This window comes from Sus scrofa, chromosome 10, assembly GCF_054392235.1.
Source record: "Sus scrofa isolate SSC_HxYL_T2T_F1_AM1 chromosome 10, Sscrofa_HxYL_maternal_Yorkshire_Landrace_v2.0, whole genome shotgun sequence".
NCBI lineage: Eukaryota > Metazoa > Chordata > Mammalia > Artiodactyla > Suidae > Sus > Sus scrofa.
In genome coordinates, this window is record NC_139392.1 from 16,930,744 (window position 1) to 16,954,781 (window position 24,038).

General features: G+C 48.5%; 1 protein-coding gene across 2 annotated transcripts in view; it reads left to right on the plus strand.

The window, feature by feature from the left end:
- Positions 1–12,136: 12,136 nt before the first annotated feature.
- Positions 12,137–24,038, plus strand: part of STUM (stum, mechanosensory transduction mediator homolog) — a 51,376-nt gene continuing 39,474 nt past the window's right edge. The window contains exon 1 of one of the 2 annotated variants that reach the window (XM_084979255.1): positions 12,137–12,621. In XM_084979255.1, coding sequence (XP_084835381.1) covers positions 12,414–12,621 — 208 coding nt within the window. In that variant the 5' untranslated portion in view covers positions 12,137–12,413. Of the gene's footprint in view, positions 12,622–12,763; positions 13,166–24,038 lie in introns of those variants that run through there. The other variant, XM_005667938.4, reaches the window with a different exon arrangement.

Genomic DNA, 24,038 nt, shown 5'->3' on the forward strand with positions numbered 1-24,038 from the left:
GGCTTGGATCCCTTGTTGCTGTGGCTGTGGCGTAGGCCAGCAGCTGCAGCTCTGATTCGACCCCTAGCCTGGGAACCTTCATATGATGCAGTTTTGGTCCTAAAAAACAAACAAACAAACAAATAAATAAAATGAAGTGACTGTCCTTACTGATACACACTGTTACATCTCCGGCCACAGAGAGCCCCTTCAGCCTGGCTCCTGTGTCCTTTGGCCCCAGCCCTATTTGTCTTTGATGACTTCTCGCTGTCTGGTGTGACAAGTTGCTCCAGGTGGCATCCTTTTTGGGGGACCTCTTCTGTCAGCGACAGTGGGAGAGGCCTCGCTGAGTTTCCAAAAGACAGGGCTTACAACATCTTTTTCCCCGAGGGCAGGAAGAAAGGATAGGAAGGTGGGAGGAAATCTCTGTCTTGTTTGAGACTCAGGAGATTTGAGCTGAATTCTTCTTCTTTTTTTTCTTTTTTTGCTTTTTAGGGCCACACCCTCAGCATATGGAAGTTCCCAGGCTAGGAGTTAAATCAGATCCACAGCTGCCAGTCTATGCCACAGCTACAGCAACGGCAAATCATGATCTGAGTCATGTCTGCAACCTACACTCCATCTCACCGCAACGCCTGATCCTTAACCCACTGAGTGTGGCCAGGGATTGAACCTGCATCCTCATGGATAGTTAGGTTCATTTCCACTGCACCATGTCGGGAACTCCTGAGCTGAATTCCTTCGGGTTGGGGAGGGGCCAGGGCTAGTGTGGGGAGGAGCCCGTCCAGAGGAGGAAGCTTCCCCAAGAAAGGGGAAGGGCTGCCTTGGGGGGTTTCCGAGGGTGGCAGGGGACAAGCCCTGCTCCCCTTGGAACCTGGGGGCTGTCAGACCTCTGCTGGGGTGGCCTGTGGATGCAGGGGGCTGTTTACAGTGAGCTGTGGACTTGGGCTCCTCCATGGGGATCCCTGTTCCCAGGCGTAGCTGGGCAGAAGCAAAGCTGACCCCCGACCATGCCAGCCAGGAAACAAGCATCTCAGATATGATCCTGTGATGAAGACTGGAGTTCTCCCCTGGTTTTCTGCAAGTTCTGCTCTCTAATCTTGCACAGCTCTTGGGAGGGGGAGGCTGAATTTGACACCACCCTGGAAAGGGGCTCAGAGCCACATTTAATTTCATTTAGGGGAAGTCATAGGAGCAGTCACCTGTGACCAGGTCTCTAATCTTCAGACACAGTTTTGACTTAGGGCATTTTGTTCCCCAGTCCCAAGTATCAGGAGAAGAGGAAGGGGAGGATCAGTTCTTTAAAACCCTTCATCCAATGCCAGCAATCATGGGTCCCTTCTGTGCCCATCATCCCAAGAACTCCAGTCTCACCCTGCTTCCCTTTCCAGGCCCTCCCGCCACCCCTCCCCCATCATACACTTTATTCAACTCCAGCCTTTTGGAACCATTTGCAGAGGCAGAGGGAGGAATATGCCAAGTGCTCTGTCACCTCTGGACCTTGGCACATAACATTGTCATCTGTTAGGACTAAGTGCAGCTGCAACAGCCACAAAAGCAGTAAGTGGTTGGAATATGGCATTTATTGCTCTTGCGTGGGAGGTTCTCCATGGCTGGTACAGCTACTCCGTAGTTGTCAGGGACCCAGGCTCATTTGAACTTTCTGTACCACCATTTTTAGCAGCTGGTTTTCATCCTCCAGTTTGCTTTGGGATACAGAATGGCTGCTGGGATTCCAGCCATCACATCTGTGTTCTAGGCAGGAAGTGGAAGAACTAGGCTGCATCTCCTAAGTGAGACAGAATTCCTTCCAAGAAACCTTATAAACTTCCATTTATATCTCATTATTTATTACTAGTGACAAGGGAGTCTTTTAGCTGGACATGCTGCCAGCCAGGATAAGATGACATTCTAATCATAAGGAAGAGATGGATGGATATTGGTCAGGAAGTAATCTCTGGTATTTAATATCTTTTTTTTTTTTTTTTTTTTTTTTTTTGTATTTTGTCTTTATAGGGCCGCACCTGTGGCATATGGAGGTTCCCAGGCTAGGGGTCTAAAGGGAGCTGTAGCTGCCTGCCTATGCATGAGCCATAGCAACGCAGGATCCGTGCTGCATCTGAGACCTACACCACAACTCACAGCAATGCCAGATCCTTAACCCACTGACAGAGGCCAGGGATCGAAACTGCAACCTCATGGTTCCTAGTTGGATTCATTAACCCCTGAGCCTAGATGGGAACTCTGTAATGTCTTTTCTCTTTGTTCAGCTGTTCTATTGACCCTTTGCTGTCAGCTTAGATACAGCTTCTTTAGGATTCAGCCTTCTTCTAGGCGCTTCCTCTCTCCAAATTCACCCATTATCACACCATATGGCACCTGCTGGCTCACCTGTCTGTCTTTCCCTTTGAACAGTGGGCTTCAGAGAGGCAGGGACTGTAGATGCTCAAATAATGCTCATGGATTGAATGCGTGGAGGCTGGGGCACCATTCATTCTAGAACATTTCACACTAATTCCCTCTGTTCAGAATGCTTTTATAATCCCCAATTGATCTGGCTGTTTTTTCCACTTCTAAGTCATTACCACAACATGTACCCAAATTGCCTTTTTTTTTTTTTTTTTTTGAAAGGAAAAGGCTTGTCTTCCCAAACCACTGGAGTTGCACATGATGTGTACCTTCTCAGCTTTGGAAAGCCACTGGTGTATCCAAAACAGCCTTTGAGCCTGTCTGGATGCAGGTTTGGAGGGTAATAAAATGAAAAGTAATTTATAGGTGGCGAGGAATTTGAACCGAAGCATAATTCCATTTTGCGCAGAAAGCCAAGCTGTTCTGCCTAATTTGTCATCCAGCCAGGGCTCTCCAACTTGCTCTAGCCAAAGTCTCCTGCCTCCTCCCCATCTCTGACTGGTCCTTCTAATTTCATTCTAAGTGGCAGGGCTCCCAGTGTCTAGATGTTTGTATCTCACAGCTGAGCCAGCTGGTCTGTGCTCTCTGCAAATGGCTGACCTGGGATGAAAAATCTCAGCTATACTAACCCAGAAACTCACTCCCAGAAAAAGCCCATCAGTGGGTTTGGTGATCCAGCCCAGCCTAACAACAGCTCTGAATGCAGTGGCTTAAAATAACAATTTATTATTTCTCGCGGTTCTGGAGGTTGGCCGAGTTCGGTCTGGCAGGTCCGCTCCATGTTATTGTTTGGGTCACTCACGTGGTGGTGCTCAGCTGGGAGTCCACCTGTGGCTGAGAGTTCACCCTGGTTCTCCTGAGCTTCTCTCCACATGGCCTTGCACCATGCAGTAGCCTAACCTGTGCTTCCTTCAGCACGGTAGCTGGCTTCTAAGAGGGAACTTTGGAAGTGGCCAGTTTGCAGGTGCCCATGAGGACGTATGTGGCTAGTATCACAACTGGCCACAGCAAGCCACATGGCCTACCAGAAAGTCAGTGAGGTAAGAGGATGTACAGGCCACGGATACCGGGTGGTATGGTTTCTTGGGCCTCCAATGTACCAATCTACACAAGAGACCTCAGAGAGGGCAGCCGGGAAATACAAACTAATAGGTGGGATCCTATTAGGGGCCCCATTTTGCAAATGTGGAAACAGAGTCTCTGGGAGTCCCTGATTACACAGTTGGTGAGTGGCAGAATTTTCCTTCCCGGGCAGGTCCGACTCCAGAGCGCATGTCACAGCCTCTTCCAGGCCAGAGCACGTCCTGTCCTGGCTATTGAGCATGTGCATACCTCCCAGGGAACGCAGTCCCCCTGGGGTTCTCTGAGTCCCCCTCTGGGACCCTGGGAGAGTGGGGGGTGGGGAGGGGGTGCCTCCTAGGGGCCCTCTGCGGCACGGCAGCTCCAGCAGCGCCCCCGTCCCCCCAAGCCTTGGAGATACTGACATCAGTGCTGGGTGGTGAAGGGAGAAACAGACCAACCTACGCCGCCCAGGAACTAAATGCTGAGAGAGACCAGTCTGTGGTGGCTGGCAGAACAGCAGAGCTTCGTGTCCCCATGTGTCATCACAGGAAGCAGGAGACCAGGCAACTGTGCAAAAATGGCCGGGGCTGGGAGCGGGAGCCAGCTGGCCGCGTGCTGCAAGGGGCCACTGGGCCAGGCCTCCCCGTTTAGGGCCAGAGGGAGTTCGATTGACAGGCGTGGAACCAGGTCAGGAAGAAGACACTGTCTTCGTAATGGCCCATCCTGGGTGACTTGAGGATGTCCAGGACAGGCAGCATCCGCCTTCTAGGCTGGCCGGGCTTTGTAGTTGCTTTCCTTTGTTTTGCTTTCGAACATGTTCATTTCTTTCTTTCTTTCCTTCTTTCTTGCTTTTTAGGGCCGTACCTGAAGCATACGGAAGTTCCCAGGCTAGGGATCAAATCAGAGCTGCCGGTCTAAATCCGAGTCATGTCTGTGACCTACACCGCAGCTCAAAGCAATGTCTGATCCTTAACCCACTGAGGGAGGCTGGGGACTGAACCCTCACCCTCATGGACACTTTGGCTTTGTAACCTCTTGAGCCACAACAGGGAACTCTCAGCACATTAATTTCTTAGTTAAATGCCAGGGTTGTGAGTGCCCTGGTTCAGATTATTTTTAAGGGGAAAGGCGAGCTCTCTGTCTCTGTCTGTCTTGCCTTTTTTCTCCCAAACGCTCCTCTTTCTTTCCTCCTCTCTCTTTTTTTTCCTATTTCTCTTTAGATTCTTCCTGGCTTCTCTCATCCTCTATCGAGTCATCAGTTCTAGGACTCCCACTACTTCCGAAGACATCAGTGAATCGGGGGCTGTCTGGGACAGCCGGAAAATACAAACTGCATGTGCAGATATAGCAATTGATTGGTGCCTGAGTAAGCAGGCAAATTCAATTCGCATTGATTGAACACTCAGGATGCGCCAGCCTCTGTGCTCATCCCGGGTGTGGGAGGGGATTGCAGGGGAAGGGAGTTGGGGGTGGGAGGTGAAGTCTTCAGAAGCCCCAGGACCCTCACAGGATGGGGGAAGAAGGGTCAGCATCCCTGCCTGGACTGAGCACCCCTGCTCCAAGCCCACTTGGGTCCCTGGAGAGAAAGGAGAAGCAGATTGGTTTCCAGTTTCCAGGGCATCTGGAAGACTACCTCTTAGCCTTCTTAGCAACCCTCCCCCGCCTTTGGCCCCCACCACCATGCCCACCGCTGCCTGCCATCCCCAGTTTGAGTTTCCGGACTAGCTAGGGTACCGCCATCTCTCAGAAAGTCCTGGAGTTCCTGTTGTGGCTCAGAGGGTTAAGAGCTCTACTAGTATCCATGAGGATGTGGGTTTGAACCCTGGCCTCGCTCAGTGGGGCTGGGGATCCAGCATTGCTGTGAGCTGTGGTGTAGGTTGTAAACGTGGCTCGGATCTGGCGTTGCTATGGCTGTGGTGTAGGCCGGCAGCTGTAGCTCCAATTCGACCCCTAACCTGGGAACTTCCTTATGCCGTGGGTGTGTTGCTAAAAAGCCAAAAAAAAAAAAAAAAAAAAAAAGATAAAAGAAAGTCTCACTCCCTCCCACTCCTGTCCCCAAGCAAAGAGAGAGAAACCCCAGGAAACCAAAAGAATTCTCCAATTCTTACCCAAAACCCAGAGCAGAAGGGGTTTTTGTGCATGGGAGGATGCACCCTGGAAGATTCTTGCTTATCTTCGAGATCCCTTTCCTCTGTGACCTTCCAGATCTTGACCTCCAGCCCAAGGTCAGAGGCCTGATCTGGCTGTTCCACCCTCGGCCTTGGGAGCAGATGTGGAGTGAGCCAGGTCACCTGCGGTCAGGGCCTGGTTGGACAGACCACAGGAGAAAAGGCATAAGGTGTTTTGAGGTAACCCCATTTTTTCTCTGACAGTCAATTTGATGTGCTGCTCAGGTCGTCAGCCGTAGTTACAGAGACAACGCAAACCTCATCTCCACCAGGTTTACTCAGGAGGCCTGATTTATGGATTGATTATCGCTTAAAGATTTATTAGGTGCTGAGTGGAAGCGGTGAATAATCGGCTGAGTGAGGCCCGCCTGGTGACACTGGGAACTAGATGAGAAGAGTGAAAGGAAGGGCAGGAGGGGGTTAGGATGTGAGGAGAGAGACAGGCAGGGGAGGGGAGCCATGGAGAAGGAGAGCAGGCCTGAGGAGGGAAGAGCAAGAAGCTGTGAAAGTTAGCGAATCTGCAGAGAGCACCTCGGGAGCAGCTTAGTCCAGCTCATCACTAAATTTTCTGAGTCGCAATGTCTGCATCTATAAAATAGGCATAATTAACACTTCCCTCACCAGGAGGCTGTGACGGTGAAATGCGATCTGCTCATGGGGCCTGCAGCATAGCAGGGGGTGCAGTGGGGAGGTGGGTAGAAGGAAGAGGGAGGGAACGGGGAAGAAGGAGGATGGAGAACAGAGAGAAAATGTACAGCAAAGTATAGTTGACTTACAATGGTGAGCCAATTTCTGCCGCACAGCAAAGTGACCCAGTCATACATCTGAACTTTTCATTTCTGACCAGAATCAAGGTTCCCAGTGTCCCTTGCAGTTAAGGGAGGCTATGGGACAAGATCTCTTGGTGGGAATTTAGGCTGGTGAAACCACTGTGGAGAACAGTATGGAGGTTCCTTAAAAAACTAAATATAGAACTACCATATGATCCAGGAATCCTACTCCTGGGTATACATCCAGAGGAAACCACAACTCGAAAAGACACACATACCCCAGTGTTGATTGCAGCACTATTTACCATAGCCAAGACATGGAAGCAACCTAAATGTCTACCAACAGAGGAATGGATAAAGAAGATGCGGTGCTTATATATAATGGAATATTACTCAGCCATAAAAAAGAATGAAATATCGCCTTTGCAGCAACACGGATGGATCTAGGGATGATTATGCTAAGTGATGTAAGTCAGGCAGAGAAAATCAAATATATGAGATCACTAATCTGTGGAATCGGATACAGATGATACAAAAGAACCTATTCACAAAATAGCAAAGATTTCAAAAGTTTTGTTGAAGTTTAAGCAGCCGCAGTCAGCTACAACTCCATATTGAGCAGTGTGATAGCGGCTGTGTGTCCAGGCTGCTTAGTTCTCTCTGGAGATGACCCTTTTATATAGGGAAGAGGTTCCTGGGACAGGGTCCTCTAGGCCTCTGCTGGTTTGGAATTTGGAACTTCCGTGTGCAGGGGTCTAGGAGTGCTCAGTTTTTTGTTTGTTTGTTTTGTTTTGTTTTGTTTGTTTTTGTCTTTTTTAGGGCCATACACGTGGCAAATGGAAGTTCCCAGGCTTAGGGTCTAATCAGAGCTGTAGCTTCCAGCCTACACCACAGCCATAGCAACATGGGGTCTGAGCCGCATCGCGACCTGCACCACAGCTCATGGCAACACCAGATCCTTAACCCACTGAACGGGACCTAGGAAAAAACCCACATCCTCATGGATGCTAGTTGGATTCATTACCACTAAGCTACAATAGGAGCTCCTAGGAGTGCTTAATTTTGGTTTTTTTTTTTTTTTTTTTTTTTGTCTTTTTAGGGCTATACCCATGGCATACAGAGGTTCCCAGGCTAGAGGTCGAATCAGAGTTGCAGCTGCCGGCCTACACTATAGCCACAGCAACTCGGGATCTGAGCCACGTCTGTGATCTACACCACAACTCATGGCCATGTCAGATCATTAACCCACTGAGCAATGCCAGAGATCGAACCCTAGTCCACATGGCTGCTAGTCGGGTTCGTTAACTGCTGAGCCATGGCAGGAACTCCAGGAGCGCTTAGTTCTTAGGAAAGTACAACTCCGTCTGCTTTGAGATCAGAAAGGCAGCTGCTGCCTGACCGACTTTGGAAAACTGGGAAACTGTTTGCACAAGAAGTAGAACTTGCCAAGGTAAAGCTCTGGCTCTGAGTGTCTGCTGAGGACTCTTAAAGAGAGAGAGGTTTCCCCAGGCCTCCTGCCTTGCTTGAGTTCATCTTAAACATTTTTTTTTTTTTTTTCAGATCATCAAGACTCTAAATTCAGTGTGACAAATAGTTCGTTCATTCCTTGGTCTTTCAGGATTGTGCAGGGCAAGGAGGGAGGTTGTTTCCAGTAACCCTGGGTCCCAGGTCCATCTTCCCTCACCTGGAGAAGCTATGCCCAAGCTCACTTCCCTTGGGGGATAGGTAGCTTCTGCCACGCTTCACTCTTCCCTGTGAGGGGTGACTCCCTACAAGCGCTAGGTTTCCAAAATTTTTTTTCTTCTTTCCTTTTTAGGGCTGCAGGTGCAGCATATGGAAGTTCCCCCGCCAGGGTCTGAATCAGAGCTGCAGCTGCAGGCCTACCCCACAGCCACAGCAACAACAGATCTGAACTGCATCTGCAACCTACATAGCAGCTCATGAAAACACCAGATCCTTGACCCACTGAGTGAGGCCAGGGATTGAACCCGTATCCTCATGGACACTATGTTGTATTCTTTTTTTTTTTTTTTTCGGATGTTTCGTTCAACTTTAATAGTTTTGTATATCAGCAAATGGAATCTCATTTTTCAAAGTTACGGTACCAACACGGTTCATTTTTAAAAGAACAGAATTTGCCATTGTCTTTACAATTGTTGCTATTGTTTTAATTAACATTTTAATTTAAATTGGCACATTTGGTATATGGAACTCAATTTTCTTTCTTTTTTTTGTGGACCGATTAAAACTTTATTTGTGGACACTGACCTTTGAATTCTATGTAATTCTAATACATCAAAAAACTGTTTTTAATTTTTAAAAACCATTTAAAAATGTAAGAATTGGTGTTCCTGTCATGGCTTAGCAGAAACAAATCTGACTAGTATCCACGAGGACACAGGTTTGATCCCTGGCCTCCCTCATTGGGTTAAGGATCCGGCGTTGCCATGAGCTGTGGTGTAGGTCGCTGACATGGCTTGGATCCCTAATTTCTGTGGCTGTGGTGAAGGCTGGCAGCTGTAGCTCTGATTCGACCCCTAGCCTGGGAACCTCCACATGCTGCAGGTGTGGCCCTAAAAAGACAAAAAAAAAAAAAAAGGAAAAATTGTTCTTAGGTCACATGCTATACAATAATTGGAGGCCACTTGGCCCATGGCCCATCACTGGCAGGTCCTTGAGGTAGAATGAATGGTAAGCACAGAAGCTAAAGAAGGCGCAATTGAAATAAGAGTAATACCGCAAAGTGCTGTTTTCCAAGATGTTTTAATTTTTTATTTATTTTATTTTATTTTTTTGCTTTTTAGGGCCACACCCACGGCATATGGAAGTTCCCAGCCTGGGGGTTCAATTGGAGCTGCAGCGGCCAGCCTACACCACAGCCACAAGTAACACCAGATCTGAGCCTCATCTGCAAACTACATCACAGCTCATGAAAACGCCAGATCCTTAACCCACTGAGTGAGGCAAGTTATCGAACCTGAGTTCTCTTGGTTACTAGTCAGGTTCATTTCTCCTGAACCATGGCGGGAACTCCCTTTCCAAGTATTTCTGTAAATAGCTAGTGTCCAAATCTAGACATCCTGGCCTGATTATGCCTCCACAGCCAAGGTTGCTGCCAGGCTTACCCTGTAGATCAGTCACCCACCGTGAGTGCGGGTGCCGAGCACCCTGGTACCAGCACCGGAAGATGGGTGAGTGGGGGCCCAGGCCTTCACTTCTCTGTTTGACCTTGGCCTTATAAACATCCCTTCTATTTCATCATGTCCCTCTGCAAACATTACGCATTATGCCTTCGGGGAAGGAGGCAGATGGGCAAATGTCACTTCGGGAAGGAAGGGGAAATTTCATCCACAGAGGGAGCAGGGAGATGACCCACCTGATCCAAAGACCCACAGTACTGCTACTGTTCTAATTTATGCTCTAGGTCCACACACTGGTCTTTAAGAGCGAGAAGGGTGGGCATGAAAATGCCGATTCAACAGATGGATAAATGGAGGCGCAGAGGGCTGACTTGCTCTGATCAAGATCACACAGTTGGGTAGGAGTGGAGATGTGAGCTGAAGCTGAATTTATTATCAACATACATTCCTTTTTACCCTCCATAAGCTAAATTTGATTTCCCGGACGGGAGTTCCCGTTGTGGCTCAGTGGTTAACAAACCCAACTAACATCCATGAGGATGTGGGTTTGATCTCTGGCCTCACTCAGTGGTTAAGGATCCAGCGTTGCTGTGGCTGTGGTGTAGGCCTGCAGCTGTAGCTCTGATTTGACTCCTAGCCTGGGAACTTCCACATGCCATGGGTGCAGCTCTAAAAAGGCAAAAAAAGAAAAAAAAAATTGAGTTGGGTTTTTCTATCACTTGGCATGAAAGGGCTCCTGACTCGGTTGCCATTTGTTGAGTGTCTTGCACATATTTTCCTCCCCTAATCCTGACTCACAGAACAATGAGATAAGGATTATTTACAGTTTTGGAGACTGAGGCCCAGAGAGGGTAAGAGATTGTTCAAAGACACAGAACTCCAAATAAAGTCTGTCTCTCTGCTGCCAAAGCTGCAATGTAGTCTTTGCCAAAAGGAGCCATTCAGGTTGATATGTGCATTCCTTGTGCAGTGTGGAGGCTGACTTAAACAACAAAAAATTGTTTCAGTTAAAAAAGAGGTCCAAAGCTGAGGTGACAGAACGAGGTCAATAAAACAGATTTTATGTTTATGACCCAATGCCTGGCCTAGATGTGTTATTTGGTTGATGTAATCAACCTTTGATTTGTTTCCCTGACAGTGTCTGTGTCTGATTTGAGAGAGATTTTTTTTTCTTTTTAGGGCCTCATCCATGGTGGTTCCCAGGCTAGGGGTCACATCAGAGCTGCAGCTGCAGGCCTACACCACAGCCACAGCAACGCAGGATCCAAACCTTGTCTGTGACCTACACCACAGCTCAGGGCAACACCGGGTACTTACTCCACTGAGTGGGGCAGGGATCAAACCCGCATCCTCATGGATACTAGTTGAACTCATAACTTGCTGAGCCACAACAGGAACTCCCATACCTAGATGTCTTTCTGACAACCAGATATTAAGCAACTCATCTAGAAAATGGGAGGATATAAATCCAATTTCTTCCCTGAAATACTTTTAGTGGCCCCCAGATGTTTGAAAGAATGTTCAAAGGATGTTTACTTAACCTCTCTGTGCTCCAATTTCCCCATTGGTAGGTAAAATGAGGATATAAATAATCCTTACTTCATAGACTATGGGGAGGATTAAATAAGCAAAAATGTGTAAAGTGCTTCGTGCCTCATAGAGTGCTCAGAGAAATGTGTTTGTTTAAAATAAAATAAATCTCCTGTGAGTAGTTAGCTCTGGTCATCGCTCATCTCATTCCCATCTCCTTCTTTGGGGACAGTGACACCTGACGCCTCTCCTCTCTAGCTGGTTTCACAGATGGGTCCTTGTTTTCTCAGTACCTTCAGCTTACTGCACGACAGCATTTGTCACCGCCTGTAATTCTATCATCCTGGGGGTTAGTGTCAGTTCATCTATTAAGCCCTTGAAGCCAGGGGCTGGGTTTTATTCCTTTCTCTCTCCCCAGAATCTAAGCCCTATTAGGTCTCCCATAAATACGTATTAAATAGAATCTTGCTTTGACTTTCCAATCACAGTAATTCAAGCCCCTGAGAGGCTAAATGAGTCTTCTAAGTCATACGGGTAATTAGTGGCCGAGGAAAGACTAAAACTTTCAGTCTTGTTCACTTCTGACTGCCAGACCTAAGCTGGTAGTGTGTGTGTGGGCTCACCAGCATCACCACTAACACCTGCTGACCATCTGCTTCTAAAATTAGTTTATTCAGATACCCATAAAAGAATGCATGGTCTTTCAGCATCCTTCCTCAGAAGTTCCTGGAATGTTTTGGGATGATTTAATCACCATTGTTCCTGGAGAAAAAGAGCGACTGGGAAGGAAGTGGATTTGCATCTGTCCAATCCGACGATCTGCTGACTATCTGGATAATTCTGATGCCTTGAATCCCTCCCTAAGGTAAGAGGCGGTTGCTTTCATCCGTTCATTTTTCCAGGTGTGGCGATGAGGGCAGAATTATTTGGAAAATCTTATTAAATATGGGGCCTCCTCCTGCAGGCTTGGACCTGACCAAATCCTTCTGCTTCTACCAACTGCTGCATTAGCAAAACACCAGACGGCGCTGTGTCTTCGCTGGCTTTTTAACCATCACGTCCAGCTCACAAAAGCCCCAGGTTTCCCCTAAAACTGTTCAAGGGATGGCCCAAATCCTCCCTTCTGAGCAACAGGCTCGTTTCTTGCAGCTTTTCGCGTCTGCATGTATGTGTTTTAGGGAGGGTCCCGTTTTAACTAGCCTCGCGGAGACCTGTTTGAACGGCTGTGTCTCCTGCTTTCTCTTATCCATTCTAAAAGAGCGTTTTCTCTGTGACTTAAAACAAATCTATGTAAATTGGAATGAATTTAAGGCACACTAGGCTCGCTTTCTTGGCCTTCATCGCCCTAGTTTTAAATGCATCCTCCAGAAGAAAGGATTCAACCTCGAAGCCTTTTCCCAACGTGCCAGAGGAGCGCACACGCCCGATTCGCGGTGTGCTTGGCGGGGGTTCCCGCCCGGGTTCACCTGTCTGGGGATGGAGAGGTGTGTCCATGCCTCCCAATAGCTGGACAACTGGCTCCCTCTGCTTTTCTCTTCTACTTTCTTCCCTCCGCTCTGATTAGTAAGTGGTATTGGGGCGGGAGGGTGGTGGGGAGCGGTGGGGAGGGCGGGGAAGGGGCCCGGAGGGGAGGGGCGTCAGAGCGCTGTCACCGAGTGTCGCGCCGCCCTCCCCGCCCCTCTGCCGGGGGTGTGGGAGCGCAGCCGAGCGCGCGGCAGAGGGCCGGGCGCGTGGGGACGCGGGAGTGCGGGGTTCTGGACAAGCCGCGCGGCACGAGGAGCGCGCTGGCCTCCTGAGCTCGGCGCTGAGCCCGGAGCCCGGAGCCCGGAGCGGGCCGCTACCCGCTCCCTGTGCGCTGGGCGGCAGCCCCGGCCGCGGCAGCCCGGCTCCCGGGGAGCGCGCCTCGCCATGGAGCCTTCGCACAAAGACGCCGAGACGGCGGCTGCAGCGGCGGCAGTGGCGGCGGCGGACCGGGGGGCGTCCTCGTCCAGCGGGGTGGTGGTGCAGGTCCGCGAGAAGAAGGGCCCCCTGCGCGCCGCCATCCCCTACATGCCCTTTCCTGTGGCCGTCATCTGTCTCTTCCTCAACACTTTTGTGCCGGGACTGGGTAAGACGCGGTGGCCGCGACCCCGGCGCCCCGGGGCCCTAGCGCGGGAGGACAGCAGGGGAGGGGTCGAGGAGGGACCCTCGGGCGGCGTCCACCGGCGGCGGCAGCTGCGCCGGCGCTCCCAGCGCCCCCTGGCAGGTGGCAGGGTCGCGTGGAGCGGGTGCCGGGAGGGGGGCGCGGCGCAGGGTTCCCTGACGCGCCTTGCACCTTCTCGGACCTGGGAGCCAGGCGATTCAGCCCCGAAGAGCTAGAAACTTTGCCGGGGATGTTGGAGCCCGCGGGCGGCGGCCCAGACGGTTCCCTCAGCCCCAGCTAGGCTCCCCTCCAGGCGCCTCCAAATCCTGCTTCTTCCCTTCGCCGCGCGCACCCTCCCACGAGCTCCTTTCTCCCAGGGGCACGGGGTCTGAGCAGGAGGAGCCTTGGGGCCGCGCCTGGCGGAGAAGTCAGGCGGAGCCGGGTGGGGGGCGGGGGACGAGCCAGGTTAGGAGACAGCCCGCAGCGCCGCCTGCATTCGCGCGCTGCGGGGCGTGTGGGGGCGAGAGCTCTTCAGCCAGAGCCTCCTCTGCCTCCTTCCCGAGTACCCGCGATTCCGCCTGCAGCCCCAAGGCGAAGCCGGGTGATTTTATTAGCTTGGACGTCTGTGGGTTTGAACCGCACGTGGCCAAGTGGTTGACCCTATGACCCCCCTCCCATCACTTCCGTTCCTGAGAAAGTGGAGAGCGCGCGCCTGTAATTACGTCGGACTTTGGCTGCCCGCAGGGTCCCTAATGGCACGAGGGTCCCTGATGGCACCAGTGTCCCAAATATTAAAGCAGAGGCTCATCACCGAGATAGGAGTGCCGAAAGGTGCAGAAAAGGGGGCAACGCGAAGTTTTCTCAACTCTCTGTCTCCTAACCCCGCTCCGAAATTTCTGTCTGCGCGCTTGGCACTCGCTGTTCTTGCGTGCCAAGGGCACCCTCCCCAATCTCAATTCCATGCCAGACCTGAAGGGGGCAGGCACCTCTGGGCCCTCTCCAGGAGGGAGCTCGCCGCCGCGCTCGAGCTGGTTGCTAGCATAGGCTCCAAGTTCCCAGGAACAGAGGTCAGCTGGAAGCGGTTTTACTTTGGCCTTTCTCACGGCCCGCGCTTAGCCAGCTTTGCAGGGTCCTCTGCGACGCTAACATCAAAGGTCACACGCACCCACTACAGGTCGTGTTCACTTTCCCCTTGGCGCTCATCTGTGGCCAGAGCAGCGTATTTGTCTGAGCAGGAAGTTAGGTGGTCTCTAGTTGGGCTTCCCCCTCGTTGGTGCCCTCAGCAGCCTAGTTGACGTCATCAGGCCTGCTCTCTTTGCGCGTTTAGGCACTGTGAGGAGGCAAGCTGCTGTTAATGCAGTTGTGTCAGAAATTCCCACCTGCTGGAGTGAAAAGACACTGCCTGTCCATCTCTCTAGGCATGTGAAGATAAAGAGCAGGGACACATCTCCATCCGACTTTTTTTAGAGTGGTGAGGTAGATGGCCAGCTTATGGTCTCTCTCTCTCTCTCTTTTTTTTTTTTTTTTTGGTGGCTTCTTAGGGCCGCACCTGCAACCTATGGAGGTTCCCAGGCTAGGGGTTGAATCGGAGCTGTAGCTGCTGGTCTACACCATAGCCACAGCCACACCAGATCTGAGCCACATCTGCCACAGCTCACAGCAATGCGGGATCCTTAACCAACTGACCAAGGCCAGGGGTCAAACCTGTGTCCTCATGGATACTAGTCAGATTCTTTTCGGCTGAGCCACAACAGGAACTCCAGTTTATGGTCTTTGAGGAAAGAAATGCATTGGTGGCACGTGGGAGGGCCCATATGCCCCGTCCATGCTGGGTGAGGCCGCAGCCCTGGGCACCTGCACACGTCCTTCTGGGTATGCCTCACTCGGCCCCTTTCTTACCCTTTGCCCTGCCGCCTCCCTGCCCTGGGCATCCAGTTTTTCCCTCTTTACACTTCCCTTTGTTAGATCATCATCCTTGGAGATATTTGTAAGAAGCGTTTTGAAGAAGCCAGAAGAAAAGAAAGGGAAAATAAACCAACTACCAAAGGGAAAAAACAGGGTGAGGCAAGCCATGGGTATACAGAGTTAGGAATTTTCAGAGACTGACTCCAGGCATTTAATTGTTCTGATGGGGGGGGGCGCCCCTCCCCACACTGAAGGGCGTTTCTGATCCTTGGTGATGTTTCTTCTTCGTGAGTCAGGGATGTCTGTCTCTCAGGGTTGCTGGGAGGATGAAGTGAGATTACGTAAAGCTCGGGTCTGGCCATTAGAAGTGTTCCAGAGACCTGAGTCCTTGCTCTTTGCTCTTCTGCAGAGCTGAGCACTGGTCCTTTCCCTGGTGTGTGTGGGTGCCTTCTGGGACCTTTCTTCTGATGACTTATTCACCTCTCAGCTCCTCTGCACCTGCAGAGGAATCTTGGACCACAGAGCTGCCCAGGCTAAACTTGCAGGCTCCGCCCCCCCCACTTGCCCCCAGTGGTTTGAAAGGCTCCAATTCTTAGAATTTTTTTCCCTCAATCCAGATCCACTTCTCCAGGTGTGCCAGGCTTATCCAGTGCTCCTGTGAAAACTGAATATTCATGTCTGGCTCTGCCCTTTGAGGAAATGAAGCTTCTTTTAATCCATTCACTCAGTCATCCAACAAACACAGGGCATCCACCACGTGCCAAGCACTGGGGATGTGATGAGAAATAAATTAGTCAAGATGTCATAGATTGTTGAGGACAACTGATGCAAACTTTAAGTTTGTAAGTGCTGGAGTTTCTGTTGTGGCTCCGTGGAAACGGACCTGGCTAGAACCCATAAGGATTCTGGTTTGATCCCTGGCCTCGCTCAGTGGGTTAAGGATCTGGCAATGCCATGAGCTGTGGTGTAGATTGCAGATGCAGCTTGGATCTGGTGTTGCTGTGGCAGTGGTGTAGACCGGCAGCTGGAGCTCCGATTAGACCCCTAGCCTGGGAACTTCCATATGCTGCAGGTGTTGACCTAAGGGGGAAATTTTTTTTTGTAAGTGCTGTGATGGCAGCAAGAACAGTATTGTATCAGTAACTGGGGCGATTCTTTCTGGGTTGGGGTGGCGGTTCAGAGAAAGCCTCCTGGAGGGAGTAGTATTAGGCTAGACCTTGCCGAGGGCATCTATCTCATGGGCCCAAGCACTTGCCATCCTCCCTTCACTCTTACTCTCCAGAAACTGGTCAGAGCACTCGCCCAAAGAGCTCTTTTTTTTTTTTTTTTCCTGGAAACTTCCTTACCTGCAAGTCCTTTCCTAATTTGCAAATTGGATAAGAGCACGGGTGTTGGGTTGAGTGAAGGCGTGGTTTTTCTCTGATATAGTGTCTCAAATCCATCTGAGAATTCTAAGCCTAGTCCTTACCTGGTACCTTCTAGATCCATGCAACAGGGCTGCTGAGCTAAATACTATAAGAGGGATGTTTCCTTTCCTGGGAAGTGGATAGGAAAGAGAAGTGATTTATGATTATTCTGACTCCTCATGGGACTAATATGAAATAAATTTGAAAAATAGACTATGGTAAAATGAGTTTCCCTCGGTCCTGTTTAGGGAAACTCTACTAATAAAGACCATGGCTAGTACTTTGATCCTCCAGCAGGAAGGGCATTTATAAGTATGCACAATTACTCACACATGTAATGGAAGTTCACTGTTATGTCCCCAAATGGCCGGAGTGTTTATTTATCTGCAGGTTAGGAGCAAAATTATACTTTCATATTTAAAAATTGTCTCGATCGACTTGGCGAAATGAAAATGTTGATAACTCAGAGAGTGGCAGGGAAGGGACAGAGGAGAACTTGTATTAACTGTTCATTATTCCATCTGATTAATATTGGCTATTAATCTACTGTTAAATATTCATAAATATTTAATCTATTCCTAATACACCGTCTACTCTTTGACAGTCAACTAAGGTCTTGCTTCCCTGGTCAGAGCACCACAGGCTGGCTCAGCTTCTTCTCTTTCCTCTAAGCCTCAGCCTCTAATCAATGATTAATCATGCCCTACCTTGTGGTACCTTTTGTTTCAAGAGTTTATTCTTTGTCTATTTAAATAGATTGTAAGGAGTTCCTGTCATGGCACAGCAGAAACAAATCAGACTAGGAACCATGAGGTTGCGGGTTCGATCCCTGGCCTCGCTCAGTGGGTTAAGTATCTGGCATTGCCATGAGCTGTAGTGTAGGTCGCACACACGGCTTGGATCCGCTATGGCTGTGGCTGTGGTATAGGCTGGCAGCTGTAGCTCTGATTCGACCCCTAGCCTGGGAACCTCCATATGCCATGGGTGCAGCCCTAAAAAGACAAAAAAAAAAAAAAAAAAAAAAAAAAGAAAGAAAAACAGAAGGCAATCAGTAACTGCAGTAAAGACTGAAAGCTATGCAAAAGCATTAAGATCTCCAAATGAAACAAACTATCCAATTATATCAGGTCAGCAGGCTTCAAAAAGAAGAATTTGGAGTTCTCATCCTGGCTCAGTGGTTAATGGATCTGACTAGGAACCATGAGGTTGCAGGTTCGATCCCTGGCCTCACTCAGAGGAGTAGGCCAGCAGCTACAGCTCTGATTAGACCCCTGGCCTGGGAACTCCATACGCCACAGAAGTGGCCCTAGAAAAGGCAAAATAAATAAATAAAAATAAAAGAAGAATTGAAGATTCCAAATAATAAATAAAAATTTGAAGATATCAGGAACATAATGTAGAAGGCACACGTTTCTTCTACCAATAATAAAAAAAAAGAGATAAAGCAACTTCAGGAAAAAAAAAATATCTATTAAAGCGATAGCTCAGGAGTTCCCATTATGGGTCACTGGTTAACGAATCCGACTAGGAACCATGAGGTTTCAGGTTTGATCCCTGGCCTCCCTCAGTGGGTTAAGGATCTGGCCTTGATGTGACCTGTGGTGTAGGTCGCATACGTGGCTCTGATCTGGCATTGCTGTGGCTGTGGCGTAAGCTGGCAGCAACAGCTCCAATTAGACCCCTAGCCTGGGAACCTCCATATGCCTTGGGTGCAGCCCTAGAAAAGGCAAAAAGACAAAATAAATAAATAGATAGATAGATAGATAGCTCAAATAGGAAGCAAATAGAATTGTGGCCTGATTTTGAGCAAGTGGTAGAATGTAAGGAAGGCTTTTTTTTTTTTTTTTTTTTTTTTTAGGGCCACACCCATGATATATGGAAGTTCCCAGGCTAGGGGTCGAATCAGAGCTACAGCTGCCAGCCTACACCACAACCACAGCATCACCAGATCTGAGCCGCATCTGTAACCTACACCACAGCTCACAGCAACGCCAGATACTTGACTCACTGATCCGAGGCCAGAGATTGAACCAACATCCTCATGGATACAAGTCAGGTTTGGTATCGAAGAGCCATAGCGGGAACTCATAGGAAAGTCTCTTTTAAGTGCATAGGGTATGCCATTGGAAGAGCGGGGCATGGTATGGCCTCGTGGTTTCTCTTTGATTCTGTAGTGAAGAATATTTGCTTAGTCATAATGATATAAGTGCTCCTCCGTGGGTTGTTTTTTTTTTTTTTTTTTTTTTGTCTCTTTTTGTCTTTTGTTGTTGTTGTTGTTGTTGCTATTTCTTGGGCCGCTCCCGCGGCATATGGAGGTTCCCAGGCTAGGGGTTGAATCGGAGCTGTAGCCACCGGCCTACGCCAGAGCCACAGCAACGCGGGATCCGAGCCGCGTCTGCGACCTACACCACAGCTCACGGCAACGCCGGATCATTAACCCACTGAGCAAGGGCAGGGACCGAACCCGCAACCTCATGGTTCCTAGTCGGATTCGTTAACCACTGAGCCACGACGGGAACTCCCTCCTCCGTGGTTTTTAACTTCTGAAACCAACCAGAGGAAAGCACTGAAGACTATTTAATAATAGCTATAGGGAAGGATATAAGAGTTTTTATCTTGACAATATAAAATTCAAAAAACAGCTTGTAGAAGTTGGCAGATATATGGTCATAGATTAAATTATTGTTCCCATTTATCCACTGTCCTCCCTGAAAGATGATGGCACATTCCACTTAATACCATATGGCTTGCCACGATTCCTGTGGGAGGGGATGACTTCCTTCCCTGCCCGTCAATATCAGGCTTGGCCATGTGACTTGTTTTGGCCAATTGAAGGAGTGGCAGCGACACCTGCGGTGCCTGGGCAGACATTTTAAGAGGGATTGTGAACTTCTGCCATTGTTCCTTTCCCTTTCTCTTGAAAATGACAGGTCTCAGATGGGGGCTGCTCTTTTTTTTTTTTTGTCTTTTATGGCCACACCCAAGGCATACGGAGGTGCCCAGGCTAGGGGTCCAGTAGGAGCTGTGGCCGCTGGCCTACATCACAGCCATAGCAATGCACGGTCCGAGCCACGTCTGCGACCTACACCATGGCAACGCCGGATCCTTAACCCACTGAATGAGGCCAGGGATCGAACCCACATCCTCATGGATGCAAGTTGGGTTCATTAACCACTGAGCCACGATGGGAACTCTCAGATGGGGGCTGCTCTTCACCCCAGTTCTTGGAATAAAGAGGACATCCGTGGCATGGCATAACATCTCGCATGAGTGAGAAATAAACCTGAGTTGCTGAGTTATTTCTCTTGTGATGTAAGGGTTGTTATTGTCCCAGGACAAACTACCAGAGCTGACTAATGTGGGGAGGGTTAAAGTGGAGGTGTAAACACCTGGAAAGGAGGTGATCAAGGCACACTGTCTGCAGTTGATAGGCCAGGAAATAAAGGCTACCAAGGAAATCAATAGATGAACTGAAATAATGAAGTATCGGGACAATGGAACTGTGTTGGCATGAGTACAAGGGGGCTGAGGGTGATGTGATCAAACTAACTCTCATGTCTCATAGTAGAAAGTCCATAAATGATGTGTAAAGTTGATAAAACATGAAAAAGCCATAGGAGCATCCTCTGGAGATTAAGAAAACACCAGAATAATTACCAGGATCAACAGTCTTAAGATTTGCTAAACCCAGTGGTCAATTCTCTGTCATCTTCCTGGACCTCTTGGTCCCACTGGATGAAGTGGCTCACTTCCACTTCCGAACGCTGTCTTCTCCGCCTGGCTTCTGGAACACCACCCTCTCCTAGTTGTCCTTGTACCTTCATGAATCCTCTTGGCTCCTCCTGAGAGTTCCCTGGGGCACTTTGGCTTCTTGATCTTGATCTTCAATTTGATCTTGATCTCTTTTTCCACCTACACTCCCCCGACTGATGTTCAAGCTCAGTCTCTTGGCTTTAAATTGCATCCCTGTGGAGTTCCCTTTGTGGCTCAGTGTATTAAGAGCCTGACTAGTGTCCATGAGGATGCAGGTTCAATCCCTGACCTTGCTCAGTGGGTTAGGGATCCGGCGTCCCCATAAGCTATAGTGTAGGCCAGCAGCTGCACCTCCAATTCAACCCCTAGCCCAGGGACTTCCATATGCTGCAGGTGTGGCCCTGAAAAAAAAAGAAAAAAGAAAAAAAATTGCATCCCCAGATCCAGATCTCCAGCTCAGCCTTCTCCCAGACCTCTGGAGTCTCATATCCAACTGACTTCTCAACATCTCCCCTCAAAAACCAAAACCAAAAGTTATGCCCAACCAAACTTCTGATTTATTTCTCCCTCGTCTTTCCCCATCTCAGCAAATGGCATCCCTCCAGCAGCTCAGGCCAAAAGCTGGGCTTCATCCCTGACTCCTGTTTCTCTCACACCCCACGCACAATCCATCAGGAAATCCTTTGCCCTGCTTTCAAAATCTAGTCACTATCTGGCCACTTCTGACCCTCTTGCATCCACCTCACTGGTCCAAGCTCCTGTCTTCTTCCGAGTGCAGTGCTCTCTTAACAGGCTGCATCCCTTACTGATCCCCCTGAGAGCCTGTCCCAAACATGGCAAGAAAAGCAATCCTTTTCAAACATGGGGGGGGCTGTCAGATCCTGTCACTTTTGAGCTGGAAACCCTCCCATGGCTCTTGAGTAAAAAGCTCAAGTCCTTGTGATGATCCACCAGCCCTTTGGCCAAAACTTTTCAAAAAGAAATGTAACAGGAGCCACAGGTTGTCATCTAAGATTTTCTAGTACCTACATTATAAAAAAGTTAAAAGAAACAGGTGAAATTAACTTTAATAGTACCTGGTACTTAAGCCAGCATAGTTGAAATATGATCATTCTCTGTATATCAATATGACAGTCATTAATGAGATATTTTATATTTCTTTTGTGTGTGTCTACTAGGCTTTCAAAATCTGTTGTGGATTTTACCTTTACACTGCCTCTCAGTTTGCACTAGCCCCATTCAAGTGCCCATTAACCGCAGTGGTCACCCCAGGGGACAGCGCAGCTCCACAGTGTCTACCCCTCCCCCGCAGTCTTTCTGACATCATCTTCTACTTTCCCTCTTGTTACTCTGCTCCAGCCCCATTGGCCTCTTTGCAGTTTCTTGACCATGACAGAAGCACCTCCTCACCTCAAGGTCTCAAGGCTTTTGCATTTGCTGTTCCTTTTTTTTTTTTTTTTCCTGTCTTTTTATGGCCACACCCTTGGCATATGAAAGTTTCCAGGCTAGGGGTCAAATCCAAGCTGCAGCTGCCAGCCTGCACCACAGCCACAGCAACACTATGGGATCCGAGCTGCATCTGCGACCTACACTACAGCTCATGGCAACACCGGATCCTTAACCCACTGAGCAAGGCCAGGGATCAAACCTGCATCCTCATGGATACTAATCCGGTTCATTACTGCTGAGCTATCATGGGAACTCCATGCATTTGCTGTTCCTTCTGCCCGAGTACTTATCCTACAGATATCTATGTGACTCCCTTGTTCATGTCCCCTGTCTTTGCTCAGAGGTCACCAACCCAGCGAGGACTTCTGTATTTGTTTGCTAGGGCTGCCATAACTGTACCATGGACTGAGTGGCTTAACCAAGAGAAATTTATTTTCTCACAGTTCTGGAGGCTGAAAGTCCAAGGTCAAGGTGTTAGCAGAGTTGGTTTCTCCTGAGTCCTCTCTCCTTGGCTTGCAGATGACCACGCTGTCCCTGTGTCCTCATATGATCTGGTTTCTGTGTGTCTCTGTGTCCAAATTGCCTCTTATAAAGGCTCCAGTCATACTGGGTCAGGGCTTCTCCTCAAGACCACATTTTATGCTATTTACCTCTTTCAAGACCTCATCTCCAAAAAGAGTCATAGTCTGGAGTAGTGGGGGTTAAGATTTCATCATAGGAGTTTTGAGGGGCCACAGTCCAGCCCATAATACCTTCCAAATTATCTTAGAATTGGGCCTCTTTCCCTGCTTCCTAGACTCTGATCTTTCTTGCCTTCATTTTCCTTAAGAGCACTGTCAAACACACTATCAAACTCACTGTCAAATATACCGTATATTTTATTTATTCTTCCTATGTTCTATCTCCTCACACTTGAATCTAATCTCTGTGAGGGCAGGGCCCTTTTTGGGGAGCAGGGGGATCTGTTTTGTTCATTGCTGCATCCCTGCCCTGTAGAACAGTGCCAGGTTCACAATAGATGCTCAATAAATATAAGTTGAATAAATGAAGAAATATGTAAAAACCGGAAATAGAAGTCATTCCCTTTGGGAAGCCAGGCTTAGAGCAAGGAGAGCTGGGATAAGGGGCTGTAGCTTTTCATTAAAAGTTTCCCCTCCTATCTGATTTGCCTTATTTGTTGTTGTTGTTTGTCTTTTTAAGGGTAAGAATCAATGTTATAGAAGGAGAAGGGACTTTTATGCACTCTTGACAGGAATGTAAATTGGGCCATCTTTTCTCAAAAATAGCCTAGCACTTATATCAAGAATCTTAAAATGTTCATACCCAATGATTCAGTAATTCCACTTGCAGGCATTCATCCCAAGGAAACAATCAGAAACATGGACAAACATTTACACATAAAGATGTTCCATGAAGCATTATAATATTTATAATATAAATTTAAAAGAAACATAAACATATTGAAGATTATAAACAAACTCAAATGACAGTAATAGAAATATAGTTAAATAAATTGTGGCTATTTATGGTAGAATATTATGCACCAATTAAAATGGTGTTTACACAGAGTTTCTGATGATGTGGAAAGTTTTAGGGTATAAGGAAAAGAAGTTAGTTGAAAACTGCACTGTCTGTTTGATCTCAAATATTTGTTATTTGCTTGATTCTAAGGCACCACCTTTCCCCCATTTTGCATGTTTCTGCAATTGAAGTATGTATTATCACTGATAATAGCGAGAAATGGTTTTTTTTTAAGTTATTACTAAGTTAATGATGTATTTTATGATCAATGGCATCTTAAAATCAAGAAAAATATAAGGTTGTGGAATTCTCTTCGTGGCTCAGAGGTTAGCAAACCCGACTAGCATCCATGAGGACACCAGTTCGATCCCTGGCCTCACTCAGTGGGTTAGGGATCTGGCCTTGCCGTGAGCTGTGGTGTAGGTCGCAGACATGGCTTGGATCCTGCATTGCTATGGCTGTGGTGTAGGCATGCACCTGTAGCTCCGATTGAACTCCTAACCTGCAAATCTCCATATGCTGCGAGTGGGCCCTAAAAAGACAAAAGACCAAAAAAAAAAAAAAAAAAAAAAAGAAAGAAAGAAAGAAAAAAAAAATGTAAGGTTGGAAATTCCCATTGTGGCACAGTGGAAACAAATCTGACTAGTATCCATGAGGATGCAGATTCAATTCCTGGCTTCCCTCAGTGGGTTAAGGATCTGGTGTTGCCTTGAGCTGTGGTGTAGGCCGCAGACACGGCTGGGTTCTGGCATTGCTGTGGCTGTGGCTGTGGCTGGCAGCTGCAGCTCCCATTCGACCCCTAGCCTGGGAACTTCCATATGCTG